The sequence below is a fragment of the Mandrillus leucophaeus genome, unplaced genomic scaffold (assembly GCF_000951045.1).
Source record: "Mandrillus leucophaeus isolate KB7577 unplaced genomic scaffold, Mleu.le_1.0 Scaffold256, whole genome shotgun sequence".
NCBI lineage: Eukaryota > Metazoa > Chordata > Mammalia > Primates > Cercopithecidae > Mandrillus > Mandrillus leucophaeus.
In genome coordinates, this window is record NW_012102654.1 from 857,208 (window position 1) to 883,385 (window position 26,178).

The 26,178-nt window shown below is 45.0% G+C and overlaps 2 protein-coding genes and 1 long non-coding RNA gene across 9 annotated transcripts in view; 2 read left to right on the forward strand and 1 right to left on the reverse strand.

Annotated features, from left to right (window-relative positions):
* Positions 1-3,194: 3,194 nt before the first annotated feature.
* On the forward strand, positions 3,195-3,813 carry LOC105542340. The gene is made up of 2 exons (XR_001006452.1): positions 3,195-3,689; positions 3,735-3,813. It is a non-coding gene; the product is annotated as an uncharacterized LOC105542340 (long non-coding RNA).
* On the reverse strand, positions 3,758-10,317 carry PNMA2 (paraneoplastic Ma antigen 2). Of its 7 annotated transcripts, none has more exons than XM_011983852.1 (4): positions 10,047-10,104; positions 7,883-7,993; positions 5,784-5,917; positions 3,758-5,478 (listed from the first exon to the last, which is right to left on the reverse strand). In XM_011983852.1, exon 4 carries the CDS (start codon positions 4,988-4,990, stop codon positions 3,896-3,898), a length of 1,095 nt encoding a protein of 364 aa, XP_011839242.1. In that variant the 5' UTR covers positions 4,991-5,478; positions 5,784-5,917; positions 7,883-7,993; positions 10,047-10,104; the 3' UTR covers positions 3,758-3,895. The 7 variants fall into 7 exon arrangements, with proteins under 7 accessions (XP_011839242.1, XP_011839246.1, XP_011839240.1 ...); XM_011983856.1 differs by having other exon boundaries at positions 5,784-5,912; positions 10,047-10,103; XM_011983850.1 differs by lacking the exon at positions 7,883-7,993 and having other exon boundaries at positions 10,047-10,317.
* DPYSL2 (dihydropyrimidinase-like 2) overlaps positions 10,219-26,178 on the forward strand; it is a 160,451-nt gene continuing 144,491 nt past the window's right edge. The window contains exon 1 of the mRNA XM_011983845.1: positions 10,219-10,910. Coding sequence (XP_011839235.1) covers positions 10,557-10,910 — 354 coding nt within the window. The 5' untranslated portion in view covers positions 10,219-10,556. The remainder of the gene's footprint in view (positions 10,911-26,178) is intronic.

The window sequence follows — 26,178 nt, forward strand, 5'->3', positions numbered from 1 at the left end:
TCCTCTTTAATGGACTGGTCTGCAGTGTGTATGGCCCAGTGAAAGATGCTCCCTCATTGTACTTTAGAAAAAAAGAGGAGAAGCAATTTCAAGAAGGCCAAAGGCAAGAGGAATTTCCCTCCATATACATCCTTAGAATAAAAGGTGACTTCAGGTTGGGCACGGTGGCTCACGCCTGTAATCCCAGCACTTTGGGAGGCCAAGGCAGGTGGATAACCTGAGGCCAGGAGTTTGAGTCCAGCCTGATCAACAGAGTGAAACCCCGTCTCTACTAAAAATACAAAAACTTAGCTGGACCGTGGTGGTACACCCCTGTAATCCCAGCTACTCGGGAGGCTGAGGCATGAGAATCACTTGAAGCCAGTAGGCAGAGTTTGCAGTGAGCCGAGATTGCACCACTGTACTCCAGCATGGGTGACACCTTGTCTCAAAAAAAAAAAAAAAAGAAGAAGAAGAAAAAAAGGGTTACTTCAGTCCAGAAAAGCAATATTCTACCTTCAGGGTCATTCACCCTTGGTAGAATAGAGCCTGGAAATTTATCTGTACGGTTACTTTCCTAAGCAAATGAGCTGGGGGGTTTCTGAGGCAACTGACCTCCATCTTTTGTTTCTGTATATTTTAAAAGAGAAATCGATGATGGGTGGATCAAGCTCTCTCTTGTCCCCAGAGACATAGTTCAAGTATTCTTATTCAAGCATTTTTTGCTTTCAGGTTTTCTTGGCTAGAGGATTCTAAGACCTTTTGACTTTAGCTTGATTTTCTCAAGTTATCTCTCAAAATTTTTCACTAACAAAGCTCCTTCCTCAAGCAGTAGTTTATAGAGGCCACAATACAGGAATCAGAAAAACTTAGGATTTTATTAGCATATATTTATTTTATAACTTCACATTTATAACATTTTACTTTGTATACTGTCAATAAATGACAATGAAACCATTTTCATAAATATAAAAACACATGAAATTAGGGAGTCATGGTAACCACCGCATCACTTTGGTCAAACAGTATTAAAAATATAATTTAGAAAGATAAATGATCACAAGTGATACCTTTAAAAAAATGCTTTTCTTACAATCTCAGGATATTCTTCAGTTAAACTGAACCACAATCAGAAAAAATAAGTAATTATTTAAAAGTCAAACCTCTCACAATTGTCAACAACTGCTGGAAGAGTCATCACAAATATAAAAAACAACAAGCACTCAAATTTACAATAAGAGCTGAAACGGTTTCTAACACCATGGTAGACTGGAAGTCAACTGGAAGCATATTAACTTGTGACTGCACAACTGTCAGGACAATAAAGAAAGCATGCATTGAATTGAGCAGACAGCAACATCATGAAAATCCTAAGCGCTTCAATGTATTGAGGGCTTTCCGTGTTCCAGATGTCATGCAACGTGCTTTAAAAGCATTAAGTCATTTGTTCATAACAACCGTGTACTCTCATCTTCTTATTTTTCAGATGTGGAAACTGATGTCTAGAGAAGCTAAGCAATTTGCTTACAGTATGCACAAATCTACCACGAGACTACACAGCAACTGTGTTGGAGCTTTGCCTAGCACATATAACTAAATGGTGCTCATCTGCACTGCACTCACACACTTACGTGATACACAGGTCTGACCTAAATACACAGGTCTGATCTAAACAGCCATGTGGTACTACCGCTTTTAAAATCTATGAACAATTAAAAGTTCAGATACGTACACAGACACCATAAAGGAAACTTTGCTCTAAGGTCTACACAAAATGAGCCTATCTGGAAATAAACGCAAACCTGGTGGTGAATGCTTCTGTGTTAAAATTTGGTTATCAGCCCATTTGAATCTAGCTGTTATTTACTAGAGATTTAAAGAGTTTAGGCCGGGTGTGGTGGCTCACACCTGTAATTCCAGCACTTTGGGAGGCTGAGGTGAGCGGATCACTTGAGGTCAGGAGTTTGAGACCAGCCTGGCCAACATGGCGAAACCCCGTTTCTACTAAAAATACAAAAATTAGTCGGGCATGGTGGCGGGCGCCTGTAATCCCAGCTACTTGGGAGGCTGAGGCATGAGAATCACTTGAACCTGGGAGGCAGAGGTTTCAGTGAGCTGAGATTGTGCCACTGTACTCCAGCCTGGGCGATAGAGCAAGACTCAGTCTCAAAATAATAATAATAACAATTAAAAAAAAATAAAGAGTTTAAAATACATTTTGGAGATGGAACTACTAGAAAATCTCTGCAGAACTGCAGAGCACAATGTGAAAGTCATCAAGATGGTGGAGGGTGGACTAGTGTGAGTCAAAGTTCTGGGCTTCTGTCTAGGCTCCATTACTTCTTAGCATTTTGGTGTTGAGGAGACCACTTAACCCATCTGAGCTTCAGTTTCTTTTTCTTTATAAAGAGCAAAATTATACCACAACAGGGTGGCTGTATACATTCAGTGAGATATACATGAAACACCTTGCACACAGTAGGCCCTCAATAAATGTGAGTTCCTTTTCTCTCCTCTTTGTCCTTTGTTGCCACTAAAAATCTTCTCTAAGCAAACCAGCCTGCTCACTAAATCCAAACCTGCCCTAAACACCTCTGCTCTTGAGCATGCTGTCCCCTTACGTCCCCCATTCTCTGGGGACACCTCTCAGGCTGTGGACCTCTTGAAAGCAGAACTTAGGTTGAGTCATCTGTGTCTTCAGGGCCCGACACAGCACCTAGTTCTGGGACCATCTATCTGACACCTAGCAGAAAGGCAGGAAGAACACTTCCCAGGTTAAAACAACACAATAACGACAATATCAACAAAAACCTGCAAGCGGAGATGGTCCTATTCACTGGGTGATGACACTTTTATTGGGGTGATGAACTTAATTCACACAAAGGATTAGTTAGCCTTTTACCTGTCTAGATCATCTCCTCATCTAGACTGGAACCTGTCTGAGGGCAGGGCCCATTTTGTTGGTTTATAACTGCTCAACTGTAGGTTATAGCTGTAGTCTTGTAACTCCTTGAACTGTGTCTCACAAAGCCAGGTACTCAGGGAGAATTTGCTGATTTAAGGAAGCGAAACACCTGACAAGTCAAACAGCTTTATTTTTCAAACATATTACAAAAGGTTTTTTTTTTTTTTTTTTTTTGACTGCCAATTCTTTCTTCTATGGTATGGGCCAATTCTGGTCTACTTGGGATTATGTAAAGAAAATTGGAAGTACAAGTGTTTCAGATTCCTTCAGGCTTACTATCTAATATTTGGAGTTTAATCTTTTGTTCATTAATAATCTACAAAGGGTCTAAGAAACTCCTAGATATTTTTTCTTAAAAAGAAAAATCAAGGGCCAGGCATGGTGGTTCATGCCTATAATCCCAGCACTTTGGGAGGCCAAGTTGGGCACATCATTTGAGCCTAGGAGTTCCAGACCAGCCTGAGCAACACAAAACCCTGTCTCTACCAAGAAACAAGAGAATAGTTAGGTGTGGTGGTCCATGCCTGTAGTCCCAGGTACTTGGGAGGCTAAGGTGTGAGGATCACCTGAGCCTGAGCCTGGGAAGTCAAGGCTGCAGTGAGCCACTGCACTCCAGCCTGGGTGATAAGAGTGAGACTCAAGAAATAAAGAAGAAAGAGAAAAAGAAAAATAGGAAGGAAGGCAGGAAGGAAGGAAGGAAGGAAGGAGAGAAGGAGAGGAGAGAAGGAGAGAGGGAGGGAGGGAGGCAGGGAAGGAAGGGAGGGAGGAAGGAAGGAAGGAAGGAAGGAAGGAAGGAAGGAAGGAAGGAAGGAAGGAAAGGAAGGTCAATAATTGGCTGTCATGCTTTGATTTTAGTCCCATACATTAAAGAAAAAAAAATTTAAAGGTCTTAGCCTAGTAAAGTGAATGTCCCTAGGCCCACTGGCTATGGGTCCTGCCCCCAGGTGGTTTTCAGTCGTCCCCTTCATGATTCCAGCCGCCATAGCCATCTCCTTCCTCTGGCTCTTCGATACTCTCATTCTCAAAGGAGGCCTCTTCCTCCTCTTCTTCCCGTATTACCTTCATTAGCTCAAGGAAGTTGGGGGGCGGGCCCTGATCCTTCAGCTCCCTAAGCCGGCACCACAGCATCTGGTTAAGAGTGGCCCCAGCCATGACCTGCTCCAGGCGGACCTGGTCCGCAATACGCCGAGGGATGGCGCGTTTCTCCACCGCTCTTCGGAGCAGGGTTTCTAACCGTAAGACATAGGCTGAGACCTTCTCTCCTTCCTCCTGATAGGTCTTCAGATACCTCACCTGGGCTGTCCTGCGGCTCTCTAGGCTCCCAAACACCTGCTTAAAGGCCTCCAAACACTCTTCTACACTGATGGACGGGTTGTCTGCCTGCACTATGTGCATGAGGTCCAGGGCAGGGCCCCGCAGGCTTTCTGCCAGCCACCTTTTCTTTTCTGCCTCTGTTACTGGCCACTCTTTGACTATCTCCGTGGCCTGTTCCAACCAGACCTCAAAGGGCTCTTCCTCTGGGGCTGGGACAGCACTCCCAGAGAATACTCGCAGTTTCCGGTATCTCATAGGTAGCAGGGGCTGAGGCGCCTGTGCCATTGCCTGTCCCAACAAATGGGCCAGTAATTCTGGTGAGATGCAGGGCACTGTGGCTGGAGACATGCCCTCGTGCCCCAGGGCTCGAAACATACCTGAGACCGTCTGCCCCTCTTTTTCTAGAAAGAGGTTCAGTCTTTCCAGAAACTCAGTGTCCTGATTAGGGGTCTTAAAGACCACCTTCCAGACACCCCCCTTTCCCTGGACCTCACTGGGAATGGCCGAGACATCAGTATCTTCCAGAAGCTCTAGTAAGACAGCATTGGCATTCTCCTGCTTCCGGAATATCTTGCCAAGCAGTCTATAACTGCCCAGAGACTTTAAAGTCTCCTGAAGGACCTCCTGAATCTCAGCCTCCTCATAGTCCGCCGGTATCCCCGTAACCATCAGTGACTTCTGCTCATCCACACTCATTATCCTGCACCAGTCCTCTAACAGCGCCAGCGCCATTGTCCCAAGAACTGACCCCCTCTGACTCTACGGGCACCAATTTGTTAGTGGGGCAGCTATGCACTGACTTAGTATTGAAAATATCCTGAATGAGCGTCTAACCTTAGAACCCACCAGTGAATGAGTCCCAGACTAGGTCACTCAAAGACAGTCCCAAAGTTTTCTGGACAAATGACCCTGGCCTCCTCAGTGGCAAGAACTCGGGACTTCTTGTCTTTAGACCTGACCCAGGTGGGCAGGTTGTATCTCAGTTCTAACCACACCTCTGTCCGCAGCTCTGAAGTTTGGTTGCGGATGATCTTCTCAAAGATGCTGGCAGCCACGTGGCGCTGACCCTTCTGGGATAGTTGAGGCACCTGGGTCAACTGCTTTCTCCACAGCCTCCTGGTCTCCGATGTTTCGTCTCTCTCCAGTTGGTGGGAAAATGCCTTCCACTCTGGTACCCAGAATTCTTGGAGAGAAGCCTCCCAGCAGGGTGGCTTGGAACCCTAGTGAAACAATGTTCAGTTTTACTACATAGTGCTCTCTTTCCCTGGAAGCATCCATACTCTAGTCTGGAATGGAACTGGGGGTAGATGGGGGTTCTGCTTCACACTGTGCTTGCATTCATCCCACTCTTGTCACACCCCTTGTTTGCTTACTGTGACTTTTTTTCTCCTGAGGACTCCAATGAAATCTGGCGTTCCCACCATATGCTCATCAGACCTGTTGATTAATGTCTGAGCCCCAGTTAAGGACAGGATTCAAGGTCTTTGCCATGTGAAAGATGAAATCAGGAGATGGGGCTAAATACCTGTTTATGTGTTCCCAAGTGTTCCGCAAGAGGTGAGGAGCTTATTTATTCATTCACCTTTTAGCACAGGAAGACGTCACCCACCTCCACACAATGGTGTGTCTGGCTCTTAGCTCCAGCCAAGCCAAGCTGCCCTGTTACACATAAATAAGAAGAACAGGTATTTATGCTTCATTAATATTCAGCAGGAAGACTGTTAATGCACTTATTCAAAAATAGGACAATCTTTCACAATACTACTCAGTATTAAGTTGCTTTACCTCTTTGATTAACAAAACTAATTAGGAATCACTCAAACGTTTAAAAATAGTTTAATCTAGGTATAACAATTCGGGGGAGAAAAACCTCAGGGCCGACTAAGTTAAATTGGGAATTATGAATTAATTCTCTCTTGTTGTCTCTGGAAGGTTTTGCAAACACACATTTGGGCTTTGCTTTTGCTATGAACAGTAAGTGAAATAGTTTGAATGTTTGTCCCCTCCAAATCTCATGGTGAAATGCGATCCCCAGTGTTGAAGGTGGGGCCTGGTGGGATGTGTTTGTGTCATGAGAGTGGATCCCTTATGAATGGCCTGGTGCCTTTCTTGGGGTAATGAGTGGGTTCTTGTTCTATTAGTTTCCTCGAGATCTGATTGTTAAAAACAGACTGGCACCTCCCTCCCCTCACTCTTGCTCCCTTTCTTGCCACATCTGCTCCCCTTTTGCCTTCTGCTATGACTGGAAGCTTCCTGAGGGGTCACCAGACGCAGATGCCAGCACCATACTTCTTGTACAGCCTGCCGAACTGTGACCCAAATAAGCCTCTTTATAAATTATCCAGCCTCAGGTATTCCTTTATAGAAACACAAAATAGACTTAAGACAGTAAGTTACTAACACAACACTCCCCAAGCATTTGTTTCTGTTTCTGTTTCTGTTTTTTGAGACAGGGTCTCACTCTGTTGCCTAGGCTGGAATGCAGTTGTGTAAACACAGCTCACTGTAGCCTTGACCTCTCCTGGGCTCAAGCAATCCTTCCACCTCAACCTCCTGACTACCTGGGACCACAGGCACATGCCACCATGCCTGGCTAGTTTTTAAATTTTGCATAGAGATGGAGTCTCCCTACGTTGTCCAGCCTGGTCTCAAACTCCTGGGCTCAAGCAATCATCCCACCACAGCCTCTCACAGTGCTGAATTATACACATCAACCACCACACCCAGCCTTTCTTAACATTTGAACTTTAACCCATCATTTGAGAAAAAAGAAAAAAGGAGGAAGCACGCCTATCAAGGAGTTTGTTCTGGAGAACATGTGGGGATTAGAGAACATAAAAAAGTTAAGAGTTGTCCAGGCTCGGTGACTCACGCCTGTAATCCCAGCACTTTGGGAAGCTGAGGTGGGTAGATTACCTGAGGTCAGGAGTTTGAAACCAGCCTGGCCAACGTGAAGAAACGCTGTCTCTACTAAAAATACATAATTTAGCTGGGCGTGGTGGTGCGTGCCTGTAATCCCAGCTACTTGGGAGGCTGAGGCAGGAGAATCGCTTGAACCTGGGAGGTGGAAGCTGCAGTGAGCCGAGATCATACCACTGCACTCTAACCTGAGTAACAGAACGAGACTCTGTCTCGAAAAAAAAAAAAAAGTTAGAGTTCCTAATACCTCCCAGTTACTGCTGCGGAGTATGTGTTAAGGGGCTACAACCATTTCCCCCTTGGCCTAAACATCTTCATCAACTCGAATGGGGGCCATACTCCACAGTGCTGTCCTGTAACTCTATCAGGAGTGCTCCTGCTGTGGGCACATCTCCTCAGTCTTCTGGGAGGTGCTGAAGGCACCAGCGGTGCCAGAGAGCCAGGAGGGCAAAATGCTGCTTCACCCAGGAGTCTCACAGACCTGAGACTGCTGACTTCTCCATGCCTGACATTTCCTTTCTAAAATGTGGGGGCTGTGGGGGAGGGGCAAGTACAGTGGCTCATACCTGTAAACCTAGCACTTTGGGAGACCAAGGCGGGAGGATCACTTGAGCCCGGGAGTTTGAGACCAGCCTGGGCAACACAGTGAGACCCTGTCTCTACAAAAAGGAAAATAAAAAAATTAGCTGGGCGTGTGGCAGTCGCCTGTAGTCCCAACTACTTGGGAGGCTGAGGAGGGAGCCGAGCGGATAAAGGCTACAGTAAGCTGCGTTTGCACCATTGCATTCCAGTCTAGGTGACAGTGTGAGACTCTGTCTGAAAACAAAAACAAAAATAAAAAAACAACTGGGGGCAACCTTCCTCCCCACTGGGATATTTAGAGGAAACAGGGAATGTAAAAAGATACTGCCCAGGAAAAAGCATCTCTACGGTCTACAGAATGACTGCCATGCTGAAGTTAGGCTGTCTTCGGATGACTCTTCCTCCCAATGTGACCTGCAGTGTGACATTCAAATAAAAACATGGCAAAAAACACCCTTGATACACAATAGGGCCATGGATGGAAATATCTGGATACGGTAGAAATAGAAGAACTTTGTATTTTCTCACATAAAGGGGGTCACAGGACAAGCTGGAAAAGAAGCCAGACTTTGAGGTGGAAGACCTCACTGGAATTGGTGGATCATTTAACTAAATACCCAACCTTGGCGATGCGCCCCAAGCTCTCTTAATCTGTTTCTTAACCTGGAAAGCAGTGCTGATAAGGCACGCATCTCAGAGGGGCTGTGAGGAGGAAATGATGTAATTCATTTCCTTGGAATGAAGAAGGAAGAGCTTTTTTCAAATGCTTTATTCAAATGCAAAGCACATCTGGCGCTAAGTCCAAAATGCGCCCTCGGGTTCTCTCAGCCCCTCCACTCCTATATTCTTCTTCCTCAGTCTCTCTTTCTCATCCGGAGACGCCTTTCCACCTATCACGGTGGGCTGATCTTCAAACTGCGACTGGTTGTCAACCAGATGTAACTCTATTCACCAAACTATCTCTCACAATTGGATGGTGGGGGTGGTTGGTAACCGCATTTAATCCTGGGCTGACAATGGGATTGGATTCCTGGTTACATGGCCCTGCGCGGTCGCCCTGCGGTAAATGGCCTCTCAGCCCAAACCCACCCTGGTTTACTGAGCATGCCCAGACCTCCCTCCCGGGCCACCAAAGGAGGGGTACCGTTTCTGCAGGATTTTGCCACTGTGGAAAGAGAGGCGGAGCTGTCATCGCGCAGAGGCAGGGACTGATACGCGGAAAGGACGTGGAGATGGGAATAAGTAATGAAGGACCCGCATTGACCGTGTTAGCACACAAATCTAATTGCCCTCTGGTGCAAACTTACCACCCTGTGGCCGTGGCTCAGCTACCTGCACACACACACCAAGTTCCTACACACCTTTCCCTCGCTTGGCCCCACACAATTCATGGCACTCACAGCCCACATCCTACCTCCTTCTCCGCACCAGATACGCACCCGCACTCACTCCCCAAACACGTGGCATCTGGTAACCTGGGAAACGCCGCGGCTGTGGCGCACTGCGCAACAGGGGCGGGGGAATCAGGCGGGGCACTGGGGCGAGGGAAGCTGGAGATTTGGGGAGGGGGTTTCTATTTGTTTTTTCGCCCACTTTTTGTTTTTTGTTTTTTTGGTGGGGGAAGCAGAATAAACCAAACCGCGACACGTTCCTGCGCCCTTCTTGGTGCAGTGGCGCAGACATGGTCCATGGCGCCTTGGGCAATAGAGCAGGTCTGCACCCCCTCTCTTAGTCGTGGCACTGGGCTGGAATTCCCGACTGCACCCTTTGCTACACCCCCATAGACCACAGACCTGCGTCTCTCTCTATGTTCCTCTCCCATCTGCTACGCCCCTCTGCATTTCTTCCCGCCATGTTGTGTGTCCCCCAACTCCCCCGTCACCCCAACCACACCAAAGTGGATGCACGAAGCGGGAACCTTCTCGTTTCAGTCTCTGCTCCGTGCAGCCTGCCAAGGCGAGTGGGCAAACTGAAGCTTGGGTGTCCAGCGTCTTGGCTGCCTCCCTCCTGTCCACCCTGCGTGTGCTACCCCTTGTTCATCTTCAGTGTCACCCCCCTTCTCATACCCTGAGTAGCCTGGCGCATGGCTTGTCCCCTTTTCCCATCCATCAGCTCACACCCAGGGTAACGGGGCGGGAGCCCTATCCGCAGTGCGCCCTCGCCCCCAGCTCACCTCCGCCATGCGACAGGGCAGAGGCGCCTGGACCAGGCAGGTGGAGGAGAGGGGCACTGGGGCAGAAGGCTGCGCCCTCGGGTCCTCACTCCGCGTGCCCTGCCCAATACTTACCCAGGCGCGGAGAGCGGTCAGCAGGCCCTCCGCTCCGCATCCATTAGCTGGTGGTCTGGCCGCTTCACTTCCGGAGCGCGGGGCTAGGGGCGGTGCCGCCCTCCCCTCTCTCTCTCCTTCCCTCCCCTCCAGCCCTCCCCTGCGCGCTGCTCCCCTCCCCGGCGCCGCGCCCCACCCGCGCCTCCCTCCTCCCCGCGCTGCCGGGAACTGGCAGCCTCTCGGCTCCCGCAGCCACCGCGGACGCCCTCCCAGATCCAACTTTGCCGCTTCCCCGAGCTCGCGCTGTAGCCGCGGGGGGCGTGGGCAGGGAGGGGAGAAGCGGGGTCAGGGGGAGGGACCGGGAGGGTGGGTCGCCGGCTCGCCAGCCCTCCTTCCTTTCTGTGCACCTTGCGGTGGGCGGCGAGCGGCAGCCGCGGCAGCAGCTAGGGGGCTTGTGCACACAGCAAGGGAGAGTTAGGGACTGGCAGACGGACGGACGGACGGCGAGGACCCTCCCTGAGCCCCCGAGCCATGGCCGAGAGAAAGCAATCCGGGAAGGCGGCAGAGGACGAAGAGGTCCCTGCCTTTTTTAAAAACCTGGGCTCCGGCAGCCCCAAGCCCCGGCAGAAATTCTGTGGCATGTTCTGCCCAGTGGAAGGGTCCTCGGAGAACAAGACCATCGACTTCGACTCGCTGTCGGTGGGCCGGGGCTCGGGGCAAGTGGTGGCTCAGCAGCGGGACGTCGCCCACTTGGGTCCGGACCCGCAGCCGCCGTACTCGCGGCAGGGCCGGCGCGCCGGCGGGGAGCCATCTGTTGAATCGAGCCGGAAGGTGGAGATCCGGAGGGCCTCGGGCAAGGAAGCCCTGCAGAACATCTACGACCAGGTCGGTGTGGGGGTGGGGGGTGGAGACGGAGGACGGGGCTCGGGGATCGCCCCTCCCTCGCCCCTGAGCCCGGCGCGCCCGCCTTCATGCCCCGCCCTGTACCTCGCCTCCCGCATCTGCACGCGCACCCCGCCCTACCCGCCCCTTCTCCGCGCAGGGTGCGGCGAGGCTCGGGCTGGGCGGTGGGCGACCGTGAGCCCACAAAGGCTGCCCGAGTCTCCTTGAGCTTGGGAGGTGGGGGGTGGGCGTAGGCGATGGGCTGATCACTTGCTGGGGCGGGCGGTGGTCGCCTGGGAGGGGGTTGGCCGAGGTTCCATTCTTCTGAAATCCTCCCGGGCGGCTTCCGATGGCAGCTGCGACTGGGTGCCCCACCCTTTTTTTGAGGCGGCTCGGAGCGTGCGGTGGAGGCTTTGCGTGAAGGCCCGCGGCTCCCCGGTGGTCGGGAGGGGTGGGGGTTCCGACGGCCGCTCCCCGCAGCCTCCGCCGGCGCCTTCTGCGCTCACGTCCTGAGCTCCGAGGCCAGGACCATGGTCAGCGCCCCCCGGACTGCCTCAGAGCACCGCACCGCCCTTGACTCCTGCTCGCAGCTTGAGAAGAGCCAGGGAGGCCGTGGAGTCGCCCGAGGAAACCGAGACGCTCCTAAATAGCCTATGTGGGGAACAAAGTTCCAATAAGTGTCTCAGCCAGGGCTTCACGGAGCTCTCCCCAAACCGCTATGTGGGAGGCGCTTTAGGAACCGGGGAACTAAGTGGATTATGTTCAAAGGGTCAAAAAGACAAGAAAGGGGGAAAACCCCTCGCATTCGAAATAGACTATCGAAGAAGACTAAACCCCCTCTTCCTGTGTTAATGGGGGAAACAAAGGCCGTTTTGGTCACTCTTGATTTTAAAAAATGTTTGTCACTTTCTGACAAATATGAACAGTGAGCATTTTCAGCGCAGTAATAATCTCACACTACAATTCTCTCTTCATCTGAGTGATCCTTACACTAGTGTAATTCTTTTCCACAGCCTTAATTTCTTAACTGATAATTTACAATGCAAAATGTTTTAACACGTTTTCTGTTTCTCTCCCATGTCTGGTGGTAAAAATGAGAAGTCAATCAATGAATGATTATTGATTGAATACCTACCGTGCGCCTTGCCTTGTAGGGCAGGGGGAAGGTTAGTTATACAAAGTGCAAGAGGTTTCTTCTTCTCTGAAGGCTTCCAGAGTAGTTGGGAGTGGTCTATACATATTCAGTGAGGGATCCCACAAGCATTTACATTTGTGTACTTACAGTGACAGCCTTTGAGAACAATGCAGAGTTGGTGAGGATGGTTGGGGCATGATGTGACTGTTTGCTGATGTGACATAGAGTTTTGACTTTTGTAGGGTCAAGTCTAGGAAATATAAGCCACTTGCAGTCATTTGTAAAAGGTGTCACAACTAATAATTTATATCCACCCCCAGCCCTGCCCTCTAATTTGTTCATGTAAGGGAGTGTCTCATATCCATATTTCACTATGAGTCAACCAGAAGAACCTAAACCCAAAAAACTTGCTTTGTTCCAAGTGATCAGACAATTGAAGTAAAAGTTTCTAATAATTTAACTTATACTGAAAGCTGAGTGTGTGTGAAACACTTCCCTATGTGAATACATTGGGTGAGGGCCAAAATCATACAGCATCATGGTTGAGTGAGTAGCCTCATGCATGGCGAGTTGTGCTGGTGATTCTAATGTCCTAGACAAAGCAGAAAAAACAACTGGAGAATAAAGAAGAGATCATGTAAAAAATGGCAGATCAGAGGATAGGGGTTGAAAGTGGCCACCCCTATCATGATAGCAGTGAATTAAAACTCAAGTTTGAAAGGCATAGTTTCATCGGGTTGAATAACACTTCTTTTTTCTTGGCCATTTGGACGCTTAGATGTTTGAAATTCTAAATTGTAAATCTAAGGCACACAGAGGGGGAGATTTGAAGAGAAAAATACGCAAACGAACCACCAGGCAATTTTAGATTGCAATCCACATTGGCTTCAGTTGCCCAGTTATTACTAACAGAGGGCAATTCTAGCTTGGTCTTTCTGCAGCACCTTCCCCTGAATTTTCGTGTTTAATCTTGCCTTATCATATAAGGTCTATTCAATGGGATTTTGTCATTCATGACTAAGAGCATTTATCTGGGTCAGTACTTGCAATGTTTCAATATTTCATGTCTGTACAAAAGGGGAAAGGCTGTGGCTATACATGTGTTTATATTTATAACAATAGCGACTTCTGAAAAGCTCAACTGGCCCACCGTTTTGACTGAGTTGACTTGTCATTAGTTAGTTTTCAATGAATGAGCCGGGTGAGTGCCAGCATCTCCATGCATTCTAATTGGAAGCCCTGGCGCAGAGAAAGGTAGGGGAGATTGAGAGTGGGTGGATCCTGGGACCCTGACTCACACCATCCCTCCTCTCTTGCAGCTTTATTTGTGTGTTATTAGTGTATGGTCAGACGTGGCTTTGCTCAGCTGTTGCACTAAGAGGCCTGCTGTTCCCCTAGCAAGGCTTTGGGAAGGGAGAGAACAGGCTTCCTTGACCCACATGCCGCATGGCTCATGGAAGATTAGAGATGTTGGACATGTGCATTTGCAGGAACTAAATGAAATTATGTTCAGAGTGTGAGCCAGACAGCACCAGAAAGCGATGGGTGTGGCTTGACTTGGCATGTCAGATTTTGGCAGAGAGAAAGAGCTGGTATAGTGATTGTGAATGAGGAAAGCGTCTATCCTGTTATTCTCTTTTCCCTATAAGTCCACTTTGGGCTGCAGTGAGGTTACATTGATCACCACTGTGAAAGACTCTGAACCTCTTGGAAGAGAGAGAAGAAGGGCATCTCTGTTGGCCCAATCCTCCCTTGTCAGTGCCCAGGGGTCCTTCAGCCTCTTCTCTTCCTCCTAGGAACTCCCTCCATTTCACCCCAGACACAGTGTAGTGAGAATCAGTGGCTCCACCTGGGATACTGGACCATAAGAATGCTTTCCAAAGGGGCCTCTAGGCCCTTTTCCCAGCAGTAAACAACCTATACAGGCTGGGGTGACAGGGAGTGATTCTCTTCCTCTCCAGGGCAGGTGCCACTGAGTGAACTGCACAGTGCTGCTGAGCTTGACAACGTCAATGAGTCTGTGAAGTGCTCTCTCTGGTGCTCCCTTCCATCTGGGTCCCCATCCCTTCTCCCTGTGTTGAGTCTCTTCTGGCCCTGGGAGCCTAGTGCAGTGCTGCCCTCTAACTGTCCAACATCATCCCCACTCCATCCCCATAGGATGCCCCTTCTAAACCTTTCTTCTTCCAAAGGACAACAGGTTCTAAAATCACTCTTTAGCTGCCTTTCTCCCATTCAGAATTCTTAACTTGCATTAATCTTAGTTAAAGAGAAATTCCAATGATTAAAGCCATCTGCTCCTCAGGCGAATGACTGATGCCCAAGTTGTCCCCAGAGATCCGTGGTTTGGTAACAGACTAGACTATTAAACAAAACGAATGCGTAGTTAGTGGGGTGTGTGGTGGAGATTTGGAATAAAGGCAATACCTTGATACTTTACAGGTCATATTTGGTTCGAAACAGGAGATGTGAGCATTTGTGTGTTCAAGATTCCAAAAAACCTAAGACCCACCTGGGTTCAAAAGGAGGAAAATAGAGGTGGGGAGTACTTGGAGAGGGGAAGGAAATGATGAAAATCCATAATTATTGTTTGCTCTTGATTTCCCAGCTGATTATTTAACTAATCATATAATTAGTTAAATTAAAAAATAATCTTTATATAACATAAAATTTGCCACCTTAACCATTTTTAAGTGTACAGTCCAGTGGTGTTAAGTGTATTCACATTGTTGTGCAACCAATCTCCAGAACTTTTTCATCCCCCCAAGCTGAAGCTCTGTACCCATTAAACACCAGCTTCTCATTCCACCTCTTCCCAGCCCCTGGCAACCACCATTCTCTTTTCTGTCTTTGCCAGCTTAACTACTCTAGATTCCTCATATAAGTAAAATGACACTGTTTATGTTCTTTGTGACTGGCTTATTTCACTTAGCATAATGCCCTTAAGGTTCATCTATGTTGTAATATGTGACAGCATTTCCTTCCTTTTTATGGCTGAATAATATTTGTATAATTAGTTAAATTATAACAAGTCTTTAATGATTTAAAAAGTTGTTGCTCAATTAATTGGCCTACAATAATTAATTGTGGGAGGAAGGAAGAAGGATTAGATTTGGGATGAAATAGGCTTCCCCAGGTCCGGGGCCTACAATCTAACCAGAAGAAAACTCCTGCCAGCTAACCAGCATCTACCATCTTTCCCCTTGGAGCTCAAGGATGGAGAGGAGAACTGCTGTCATTGAACCCCAGTGACAACTTCTGGCCATGACCTTTGCATGGTTGCATATGCAGTGTTGCATGGTTCACGAACTCATGGCTCTGTACCATGGAAATCAGGGTGAGGCTGGGGAGTTTTTCTAGCCTGCTAAAGACAGGCCACGTATTCCAGGGTCCTTTGTTGCAAACATCCCTCTCTACTTTCTTGAGCAAGAAGGGGAAGTCAGAATTGATTATGGATTCAAATGTATACCCTCATTGAATGTCAGAACTTGCAAGAGACCTAATGATTGTTTAATTACCTCATTCTACAAGTGAAGAAAGTGATGTCGTGAAAACTGCTTCATTCCTTGGAGCCCAGGTGATAGTCCCAGGACTGGGATAGAGGTCTCTTGTTTTCAGTCCCACTGTAGTCCTCTACCAATAAAGCTGTGTTATTTATGTAGCATTATATAACTCTAGAATGTGCTTTTAAATTCTAGATTCTACGTTTTAGAATGTTTAGAGTATATTGTTCTATTAATAAAACCTTGCCCCAACATTGTCTGATACAGGCATTATTTATTTTCTGTAAATAAGGAAACTGAGATTTAGTGATATTTACTTGCCTAATTCCTAAGGTCTTGCTATTTAGTAAGTATGTAAACTAGGATTTGAACTAATATTTCCTAATCTAGTATCATATTTCTTCCAATAGTCAATTCTGTGGCTCAGTTACACTGCCAGAGATATGTAGTAAACATAAGGGTACAATTTAATTTTGCAGGCAAAATATTTTACATCCCATTAAACTCCATATTTTCTACGGGGTAAGTCCTGTGTTAAATGCTTTGTATGGACTATTTTATTAATTCTAAGATGACTCTACTAAGTAGGTGTTACTCTTATTTTTATTTTGCAAATGAAATATATAAAGGTAAATGCAACTTGTAAAATGATATGGTTTGGCTGTGTCTCCACCCAAATCTCATCTTGAATTGTACTCCCATAATTCCCACATGTTGTGGGAGGGATCCAATGAGAGATAATTGAATCATGGGGGCGGTTTCCCCCACACTGTTCTCATTGTAGTGAATAAGTCTCACAAGATCTGATGGTTTTGTAAGAGTTTTCCCCTTTTGCTTGGTTCTCATTCTCTCTTCCCTGCTGCCATGTAAGGCATGCCTTTCACCACCTGCCGTGATTGTGAGGCCTCCCCAGCCGTGTGCAACAGTGAGTCCATTACACCTGTTTTTCTCAATAAATTACCCAGTCTCAGGTATGTCTTTATTAGCAGGATGAGAACAGACTAATACATAAAGCAACTTACTAATGAAAAGCCAGAGGCAGGGCTTGAACCCCAGGGATATGTGACTAGAGAGCTTTTTATATATCACTCTGATATATACTGATTTGCTTTTGATATTAATTATTTTTTCTCATTTTATCTCCAAAGAATGTATTATTGCAAAACAGTTCTGAATGCCGGTTTTTTTTTTTTTTGTTTGTTTGTTTGTTTGTTTCAGTGTACTCTTTGGAGCCATTTATGAAATGGACTGTTGATTTGTCTTTATGAATGTGCCCTAAACTGCTGACATTCCATCTATCATTTTTTAAAATACAAGAAATGTCTTCAAATATCCCTGGGACACAAGTCAACCGTGACAGTATGAATGACATGCTTTTCTAAGATTAGAAATTAGAGCAATGTGATGACAGTGTAATTTTTCTACTTGATGTAAATCATTGTCTTAGTCAGGCTGTGATAACAAATTACCAGGACCAGGTGGCTTGAACAAGAAACACTTATTTCTCATGGTTCTGGAGATTGGGAAGTCCAAGATCAATATGCTGGCAGATCTGGTATCTGGTGAGGGCCCACTTTATGGTTTCCAGATTGCCATCTTCTCCTTGTGTCCTTACATAGTGGAAGGGGCCAAGGGAGCTTTCTGGGGTCTCTTTTATAAGGTCACTAGTCCTGTTTATGAGGGCTCCACTCTCACGGCCTACGCACCTTGCAAAGGCCCTACCTGCTAATACCATTCCATTAGGGGTGAGGATTTCAACATAGGAATTTTGGAGAGGGGAACACAAACACAAAGTCCGTAACAATCATGAAATACAAGCAAATGAAACTAATGAAAGAGTCATCAATAAAAGCATTGGCAGGTAGGACTGATGGACACTTGATTTAGTTGGTTGCAGCTGGTGGTAACCTAGTACCATAGGTACTGCACACAAATACTGTCTTGTGTGCAAGTGCCTGGTTTTAAAGGTGGTTTGTGTTTGTTTTTGAGAATATACAGATAAACTGCATGGGCCTGATTCTGACGGCATCCTGCAGAAAGCACTGAGTAAAGCCAGCTGGTAGTCCTGGCTCTGCCATTGACTGGCCGTGTGACCTGCACAGTCGTCTAACCTCAGTGGTCATTGTGTTGTCCTAGGAATCTCTAATGCTCTTTCTATCCAATTCCACTGAAGGCTCTGAAAGAAAGCTATGCTGCCCATGGCTGTTTTTTGTTCTGTTTTGTTTTGTTTTGTTTTTTAATAATCGAGACAAAATTCACATAACATAAAATTCTCGTTTTGGCCGCTTTGAAGTGAACAGTTTAATGGCTTTTACTGCATTCACAATGTTGCATGACCATTTATGTTTAATTCCAGAACATTTTCGTCACCCCTCCAAAAGAAAGGTTGTACCACTAAGCAGTCATTTTATTTTTCTCACTCCCCCCAGCCCCTAGCAATCACTAATCTGCTTTCTGCTTTTTTTCCTGAGTGGATTTGCCTGTTTCGGACATTTCATAGACATGGAACCATACAGTACATGGTCTTTTGTGTCTGATTTTTTTTTTTTCACTTAGTATAATGTTTTCAAGGTTCATCTATGTTGTAACATGTATGAGTACTTCCTTCCTTTTCAGGGCCGAATAATGTTCCATTGTTCTGTATGTATCCTATTCATTAGTTTTTCCAATTAGTTGATGGACATTTGGTTAGTTTCCACCTTTTGGCTGTTAGAAATAATATTGCTATTAACATTTTTTTACAAGTTTTTGTTTAAACATACGTTTTCAAGGCCGGGCACCATGGCTCATGCCTGTAATCCCAGCCAAGGTGGGCGAATCACTTGAGGTCAGGAGTTCGAGATCAGCCTAGCCAACATGGTGAAACCCCATCTCTACCGAAAATACAAAAATTAGCCAGGCACGGTGGCACAAGCATGTAATCCCAGCTATTCAGGAGACTGAGGCATGAGAATCGCTTGAACCCGGAAGCCGGAGGTTGCAGTGAGCCAAGATCGCGCCACTGCACTCCAGCCTGGGCAATAGAGTGAGACTGTCTCAAAACAAACAAACAAACAAACAAACAATTTCCAGTTTTCTTGTGTTCTGCCTAGGAGTAGAATTGCTGGTCATATAATAACTCTATGTTTAGCTCTTTGAGGAACTTCCACACTCTTTTCTATAGAAGCTGTACCATTCTACATTCCCACCAGCAGCATTTGAAGGTTCCAACTTCCGCACATCCTGGCCAATACTTGTTATTTTCCTTATTTTGGTTATAACCATCAGGTGGGTGGGAATTGGTGTCTCATTGTGGCTTTAATTTGCATTCCCTAATAACTAACAACGATGAGCATCTTTTCTCATGCTTTTTTGGCCATTTGTGTGTCTTCCTTGGAGAAATATCTATTCAAATCTTTGTCCATTTTTTTCAGCTGGGTTATTTGTCATGTTATTAAATTGTATGAATTATTTATGTATTCTAGATACTAGGCCCTTATCACATCTATGGTTTGCAGATATTTTCTGCCATTCTGTGGATTATCTTTTTACTTTTTTGATGGTATACAAAAAAGTTTTAAATTTTGATGAAATCCAATTTATCTATTTTTTTCTTTTGTTGCTTCTGCTTTTGGTATTATACTGTCCCCAGTTGTTCATAAAACTGCTGGATCATCTGAAATCTAGCAAAGGAGTTCCAGTACCTAATTTCCTAGAATCATATTCATGTAGCTAAATCCTTGGGGAGGTTTGAAATTCATTTAGAATAGCATTTGTAGTAGCTCAGTATTCTTGAGAGTTTTGTGCACTGAATAAGCCTTGTTCTTCTATCTGAAGATCTTGTTCATATTTTAAAAACTCCTTCTTTGTGTGTGCATATATATGAATGTATACAGACATAGGGGTATATATGCGTATATATATATATATAAATTTTTAATAAAGTTTTAAATTTGCTTTCTAATCCAATGATTTGGGAGTGGCAGGGATGGTGTTGAGGAAGGCAGCAACCAACAAACTGAGTTTTAAACTAATAAATTTAAACTAATAAATTTATTTTAAACTAATAAACTAATAAAATAAATGAGTTCAATTAAAAAATTATATTGTAATAGCATACACATAACATAAAATTTACTGTCTTAATGATTTTAAATGTACAGTTCGGTAATGTTAAGTATATTCACATTGTTGTGCAACCAGTCATCAGAATAATTTTCATTTTGCAAAACTGAAACTTTGTACCCATGAAGCAACAACTCTTCATTCCCCTCTCCTCCCAGCCCCTGGCAATCACCTTTTTACTTTGTGTCTCTGTTGATTTGACTACTTTAGGAACCTCATGTAAGCAGAAGCAAAGAGTAGGTGTCTTTTTTTGACGAGTTTATTTCACTTAGCATAATGTCCCCAAAATTTGTTCATGTTGTAGCATGTGTCAGAATTTCCTTACTTTTTTTTTTTCTTTTTTTCCTTAAGAGACAGGGTCTTGCTCTGTCACCCAGGCTGGAGTGCAGTGGTGCCATCATAGCCCACTGTAACCTCGAACTCCTGGGCTCAAGTAATCCTCCTGTCTCAGCCTCCCAAAGCACTGAGATTACAGGCACAAGCCACTGCCCCTGGCCCAGAATTTCCTTTCTTTTTAAGGCTGAATTTAAAAAACAAGACTGAAGATATTCTCTTGTATGTATAGACCACATTTTGTTTATTTGTTCATTTATTCATCAGTGAACAATTGGGTTGTCCATCTTTTAGCTCTTGTGAATAATGTTGCTATGAACGTGGCTATGCAAATATCTATTTGGGACCTTGCTTTCAATTCTTTTGAGTGTGTACATGGAAGTGGAATTGCCAGATAATCTGATAACTATTTAATTTTTAAAGGAAACTACTATACAGTTTTCCACAGTTGTTACACCATTTTACATTCCCAACAACAGTACCCAAGGTTTCCAGTGTCTCCACATTCTTGCCTATACTTATTTTTTGGTAGGTTTCTTGTTTGTTTGGATAGGCATCATCCTACTGAATGCGAGATGGTGTCTCATTGTGGTTTTGTTGAGCCCCTTTTCACAAAGGATTATGTCCTTTGCTGAACAGACATTCTGATTTCAATTTTTATTTTGTTCTTTTTTAAAGAAATAATAATGAAAGTACCATGTTTATTGTAGATGACCTTGATAAACACATTTCTGAAAAAAAAAAATCATCCATAGTCTTACTACGTAAAAATAACCACAGATAGTATTTTGTTGCATTATATTTTCCAGGCTTCAAATTTCCATTAAAAATGGATGAGGGCCGAGCGTGATCACTCACGCCTGTAATCTCAGCACTGTGGGAGGTTGACGTGGGTGGATCACCTGAGGTCAGTTCGAGATCAGCCTGGCCAACATGGCAAAACCCTGTCTCTACTAAACATACAAAAAATAGCCGAGCATGCATGGTGGCGTGCGCACCTGTAATCCCAGCTACTTGGGAGGCTGAGGCAGGAGAATCGCTTGAACCTGGGAGGCGGAGGTTGCAGTGAACTGAACTGAGATTGCACCACTGCACTCCAGCCGGGGCGACAGAGTGAGACTCTGTCTCAAAAAAGAGAGGGAGAGAGAGAGAGAGAAAATTACTGTTTTGCAATATTCCTGACATTACAGAATATTACAGTTCTTGGTGCTATTTCCCAAGTTTAGAGGTGTTGTTTGATGGTTTCCCTATCTGTGTTCATATTTCAGACTATGATTTGTAAAAATTGCATGTTAAAAATGTATTCATTTTAATGTCATCTGCTACATATTTTTTCTTAGTTTTCCTCTAATTTTTAAATGGCTTTGATCTCTTGACATGCAAATTTAAAATTTACAAGTTGATCCATCTTTTCTGACATATTTTTTGCCTTTATAGTCATTCTGACTTTAAGATTATATAATTATTTACCTGTGCTTTCTCCTAAAATCTTTTTGAGTTTCATGAGACTTAAAATAGTTTTTTGGGTTGTTTTTGAGACAGGATTTTACTCCGTCATCCAGGCTGGGGTGCAGTGACATCATCATAAGCTCACTGCAGCCTCAACCTCCTAGGCTCAAGCAATCCTCCCATCTCAGCCTCCTGAGTAGCTGGGACTACAGGCACATGCCACCATGGCTGGCATGTTTTTGTAGAGATGGGATCTCACTATGTTGCCCAGGCTGGTCTCGAACTCCAGGGCTCAAGAGATTCTCTTGCCTTTGTCTCCCAAAGTACTGGGATTACAGGCATTAGTCACCAAGCTCAGCCTGAATTTCATGTTTATTTACATTTTAATCTGACAATTAAGTTTTGTCTTTAACTTGAAGTAACATATAAGTTAATTTTTCAAGTAGATGGTTTTTCCAATGGCATTTATTGAACAATTGATGTTTTTTCCACTTATGTTTTTAATATACTGAACCTCTTATATACACCAGGATCAGTTTTTTAGCTTTCTATTCTGTTTCATTGATCCAGTTTACTACACGGTGGTTTGATACTGCTTTAGTTACTGTAGCTCTTTAATATCTTTACTTTTCATTTTCCCCATCACTCCATGTGCTTTCCATTACATATTTGTAGTTACAGAAATCTGATACAATTTTGTAACCAGAATTATTAAATATATATATTGAGTTATTTTAAGACACATTTATTTTTAAAATAGTAAGTCTTTCTATTTAAGTTTGTATTATGTCTTACCTCTTATTCAGATATTTTGTTTTATTTCTGTGACATTTCTTGTTAGATTTATTTCTAGATGTTTTGTTACTATAATGAATGGGAAATTTCCCTGTTATATTTTGTAGTTTATGTTCTGGGAGACTCTGGGGTTTATTTTATTTTATTTTTTTGAGATGGAGTCTTGCTCCATCACCCAGGCTGGAGTGCAGTGGCATGATCTTGGCCCACTGCAACTTCCGCCTCCCAGGTTCAAGCGATTCTCCTGCCTCAGTCTCTTGAGTAGCTGGGATTACAGGCACGTGCCACCACGCCCGGCTAATTTTTTGTATTTTTAGTAGAGACGGGGTTTCACTGCGTTAGCCAGGATTGTCTCCATCTCCTGACCTCGTGATCTGCCCACGTTGGCCTCCGAAAGAGCTGGGATTACAGGCGTGAGCCACCGCACCAACTCTGGGGTTTTATATTAATTAGCAATAGGTCATGTTATTGAACTCCCTCTTGGCTCTAATAGTTTTCCATTGATTCTTTTTAGACAGTTTTATTATCTGTGGCTAATAATAGTCTTGTGCGTTTTTTGCCAATGGCTTTATTCATTATTTCTCTTCCTTGTCTGATTACAATGACTATAACTTCTAGAACCATGGTGGTAATATTAGGGTTCCCTGTTTGATTTCTGACTTTGATGAAAAGGCCTCTTTTGTCATTGTTTGAAAGCGATGCTCTCTATCATGTTAAAGAGTCATCTTTTAATTGCTACTTGAGCATATTGTCAATGTCCTTCAGTGAGTGACCACCAGGAACACACCTGTAGTTGAACCAGTTGGGTTTGTGCCTTGTTGCAGTGACCCCCCTTGGTATGTTCCATGGGGGATTTATGGGGCGCCTCTGTCCAAGGGTGTGAGAAGGATCAGGGCTTTGGCTGGGTGATTTTGGAAGCCCAAGGAAGTGAGGGTGGCCTCTGGGTTGGGTGATATCAGAAAGTGGGGACAATCCTATGACTGGGCGTCTCAGTGTGTCTTCTGCAGAGCAGAGCAGATGAGACTGAGGCTAACGCTGTAGTTGACAAAGAAGCAGTGATCACTGCTATTAGTTACAGTGGGGGAGTGTGGCATTTTGCAGCTTGAACCAATGTTCAGATTTTATTAAATATGACTGCGGAGTGGGCTAGTTCTGTCTTGGTCCAACCTGGACAAGAGTGGCCTGGCTGCTGCTGACGGGCCCCGAACTCATTTCTGTTCAACAGGACAATGCCCAACCCTTGCTGTGAGTGGCAGATCAGCTCTTGGTGACTTTTTTGTTTCTCAATATGCTGTTAAAATCAGGGATTGATGTGATAAGTTATATTGTCTGGTGTTTTATTTTTGTTTTAGAGATACGTTCCTAGCCTCCATTGAAGATGCTAAATATTTTCCTGAAAGTTTTTTTTTTAAGGATGATCTCTCCTATCCCTTACTGTGTAGTAATTTTTCATAAGCTTAATTTTTTTCCTTTGTATTTACCTTCAATTCAGATGAAATCCCTTTGGAACCCATGTTTTCGGCAGAGAAGTGTGTAAATTGTCTTTGGCCCTACTCCGATGACATATATTGGTCATTTCAAGCACCAGGTCCTTGTCCAATTCTTATTTTCTGGTGCAAAGGTTTCAGGTTTGGATTTTTACATGCACCTTTCAAAAATAAATTGGGGGGCGGCTGCCAACTTTTTATGTTGCCAAATAAGGACCTTAAAAATTATCACAATATTATTTCATAAAATAAATAACATCTTAACACTGAAATCATAAAGGGAAATTAATCCCAGAATTAAAAAATATGTGCGATTTGGGCTTTATAAAAAACTAAATGTATGGTTCTTATTTGTCTATTTTTTTTTTTTGACGGAGTCTGGCTGTATTACCCAGGCTGGAGTGTAGTGTAGTGGTGGGATCTGGGCTCACTGCAAGCTCTGCTTCCCAGGCTCAAGCAAGTCTCGTGCCTCAGCCTCCCGAGTAGCTGGGATTACAGGCGTGCAACACAGCACCTCGCTAATTTTTGTAGTTTTTAGTAGAGGTAAGATTTCACCATGTTGGCCAGGCTTGTATTGAACTCCTGGCCTCAACTGATGCACCTGCCTCGACCTCCCAAAGTGCTGAGATTACAGGCATGAGCCTCCGCACCCGGTGTCTCATTGTGACCCAGATTTGTGAACACTGCCTCAGACAACCTAGCATCAGCTGCTAGAGCAGCACTGGCGAGGGGCACCTCTGCCTCTCCTTGTCTGCTCCGTATCCCGCTTCCTGCACAGTCCCTTTCCAGGAGCTGTGACTTCTGTTGAAGAGAGAAACAGGGCCCCTGGCAGACCAGTATGTGCAATTGTTTCAAAATGCATCTGGGATCGGGTATGGTGAGACACACAGATATGTAAATGACTGCCATAAAGAAAGAAATGGGCCGGGCACAGTGGTTCACACCTGTAATCCCAGCACTTTTGGAGGCCGAGGCGGGTGGATCCCGAGATCAAGAGATCAAGACCATCCTGGCCAACATGGTGAAACCCTGTCTCTACTAAAATTACAAAAATTAGCTGGGCATGGTGACCTGTGCCTGTAGTCCCAGCTACTCAGGAGACTGAGGCAGGAGAATCACTTGAACCCAGGAGGCAGAGGGTGCAGTGAGCCGAGATCGCGCCACTGCACTCCAGCCTGGTGACTAAGCGAGACTCCATCGAAAAAGAAAAAAAAGAAAGAAAAAAAAGAAAGAAATGAATACTCACAGATCCCTGGAAACAGGAGGCACTGAACACAGTGCAGCGCCACTCGGGAAGCACCACATTGGCCAGGAGGCAGAGGGAGCCAGGGGAATAGGTGGCCAAGAGCCCTTATTGTGGTTTCTGGGAAGGAATAGGAGAGGAGGGGTAAACAGGTCTAGGGTGGCTAGTTTGGATAATGTTGATGGGCCCTGGAGCATAGTGGCTGTCCCTGAACGTCTGGTTCCTGACCCTGGGGTGATTAGGGTAGGTGGATATTGGCCCTAAGTTAGAGTTTCCTGAAGGAGAAGGATGGAGTGTGAGCTCTGGATTAGTTGGTTTGCATATGAAAGACATGCCACCAGGAGAGTCATTTTATCATCTCTAGGAATTGGTTAGCTTGGGAGGTGCATTCTCTCCAGGGTCAGCAAGGCCCCAGATGTCAAAGCATCAGAAAAACAGAATAGAAAGGCATGATTCATATGGCACTACTAGCTAGCAATAGTAGGCCTAAGATCAGTATAAGATTCTGGCCTTAGGTTGTCTGTTGGTCTAAGTTTTACGAAACTATTGGACATGTTCCTGTTTTTATGATCTTCATTAATATTTTAGTTGGAATGTTGTACATGGAGCGGCTGGCCAAATTACTTTTTCATTTATATTTATAAATTTAGAGACAGGATCTCTGTCTCCCAGGCTGCAGTGCAGTGATGTGATCATAGCTCACTGCAGCCTTGAACTCCTGGGCTCATGTGATTTTCTTGAGTAGCTGGGACAATACGTGTGTGCCACCACATCCGGCTCATTTTTAAATTTTTTTGTAGAGACAGGGTCTCGTTTTGCTGCCCAGGCTGGTCTCAAACTCCTGGGCTCAAGGGATCCTCTTGCCTCAGCCTACCAAAGGGCTGGGATTAGGCATGAGCCACTGTGCTGCCTATTATTTTTCTTTTAAAAACTTGATGCATGTTCAGAGTTACAGTCACATGACTAAAACCAGTGGAGTCCAAAACTGTCCATTCAACTGCTGGATTTTTAAATTTTAACTTTAATTTTTTTTTTTTTTTTTTTTTTTAAGGAATGAATTAAATGTCTTACAGGGCATATGATTATGCCAAAGCTGGTAATGAAGATGGCTAGAAAAGAATTAACTGGGGCCAGGTGCGGTGGCTCATGCCTGTAATCCCAGCACTTTGGGAGGCAGAGGTGAGGGGATCACCTGAGGTCAGGAGTTCGAGACCTGCCTGGCTAA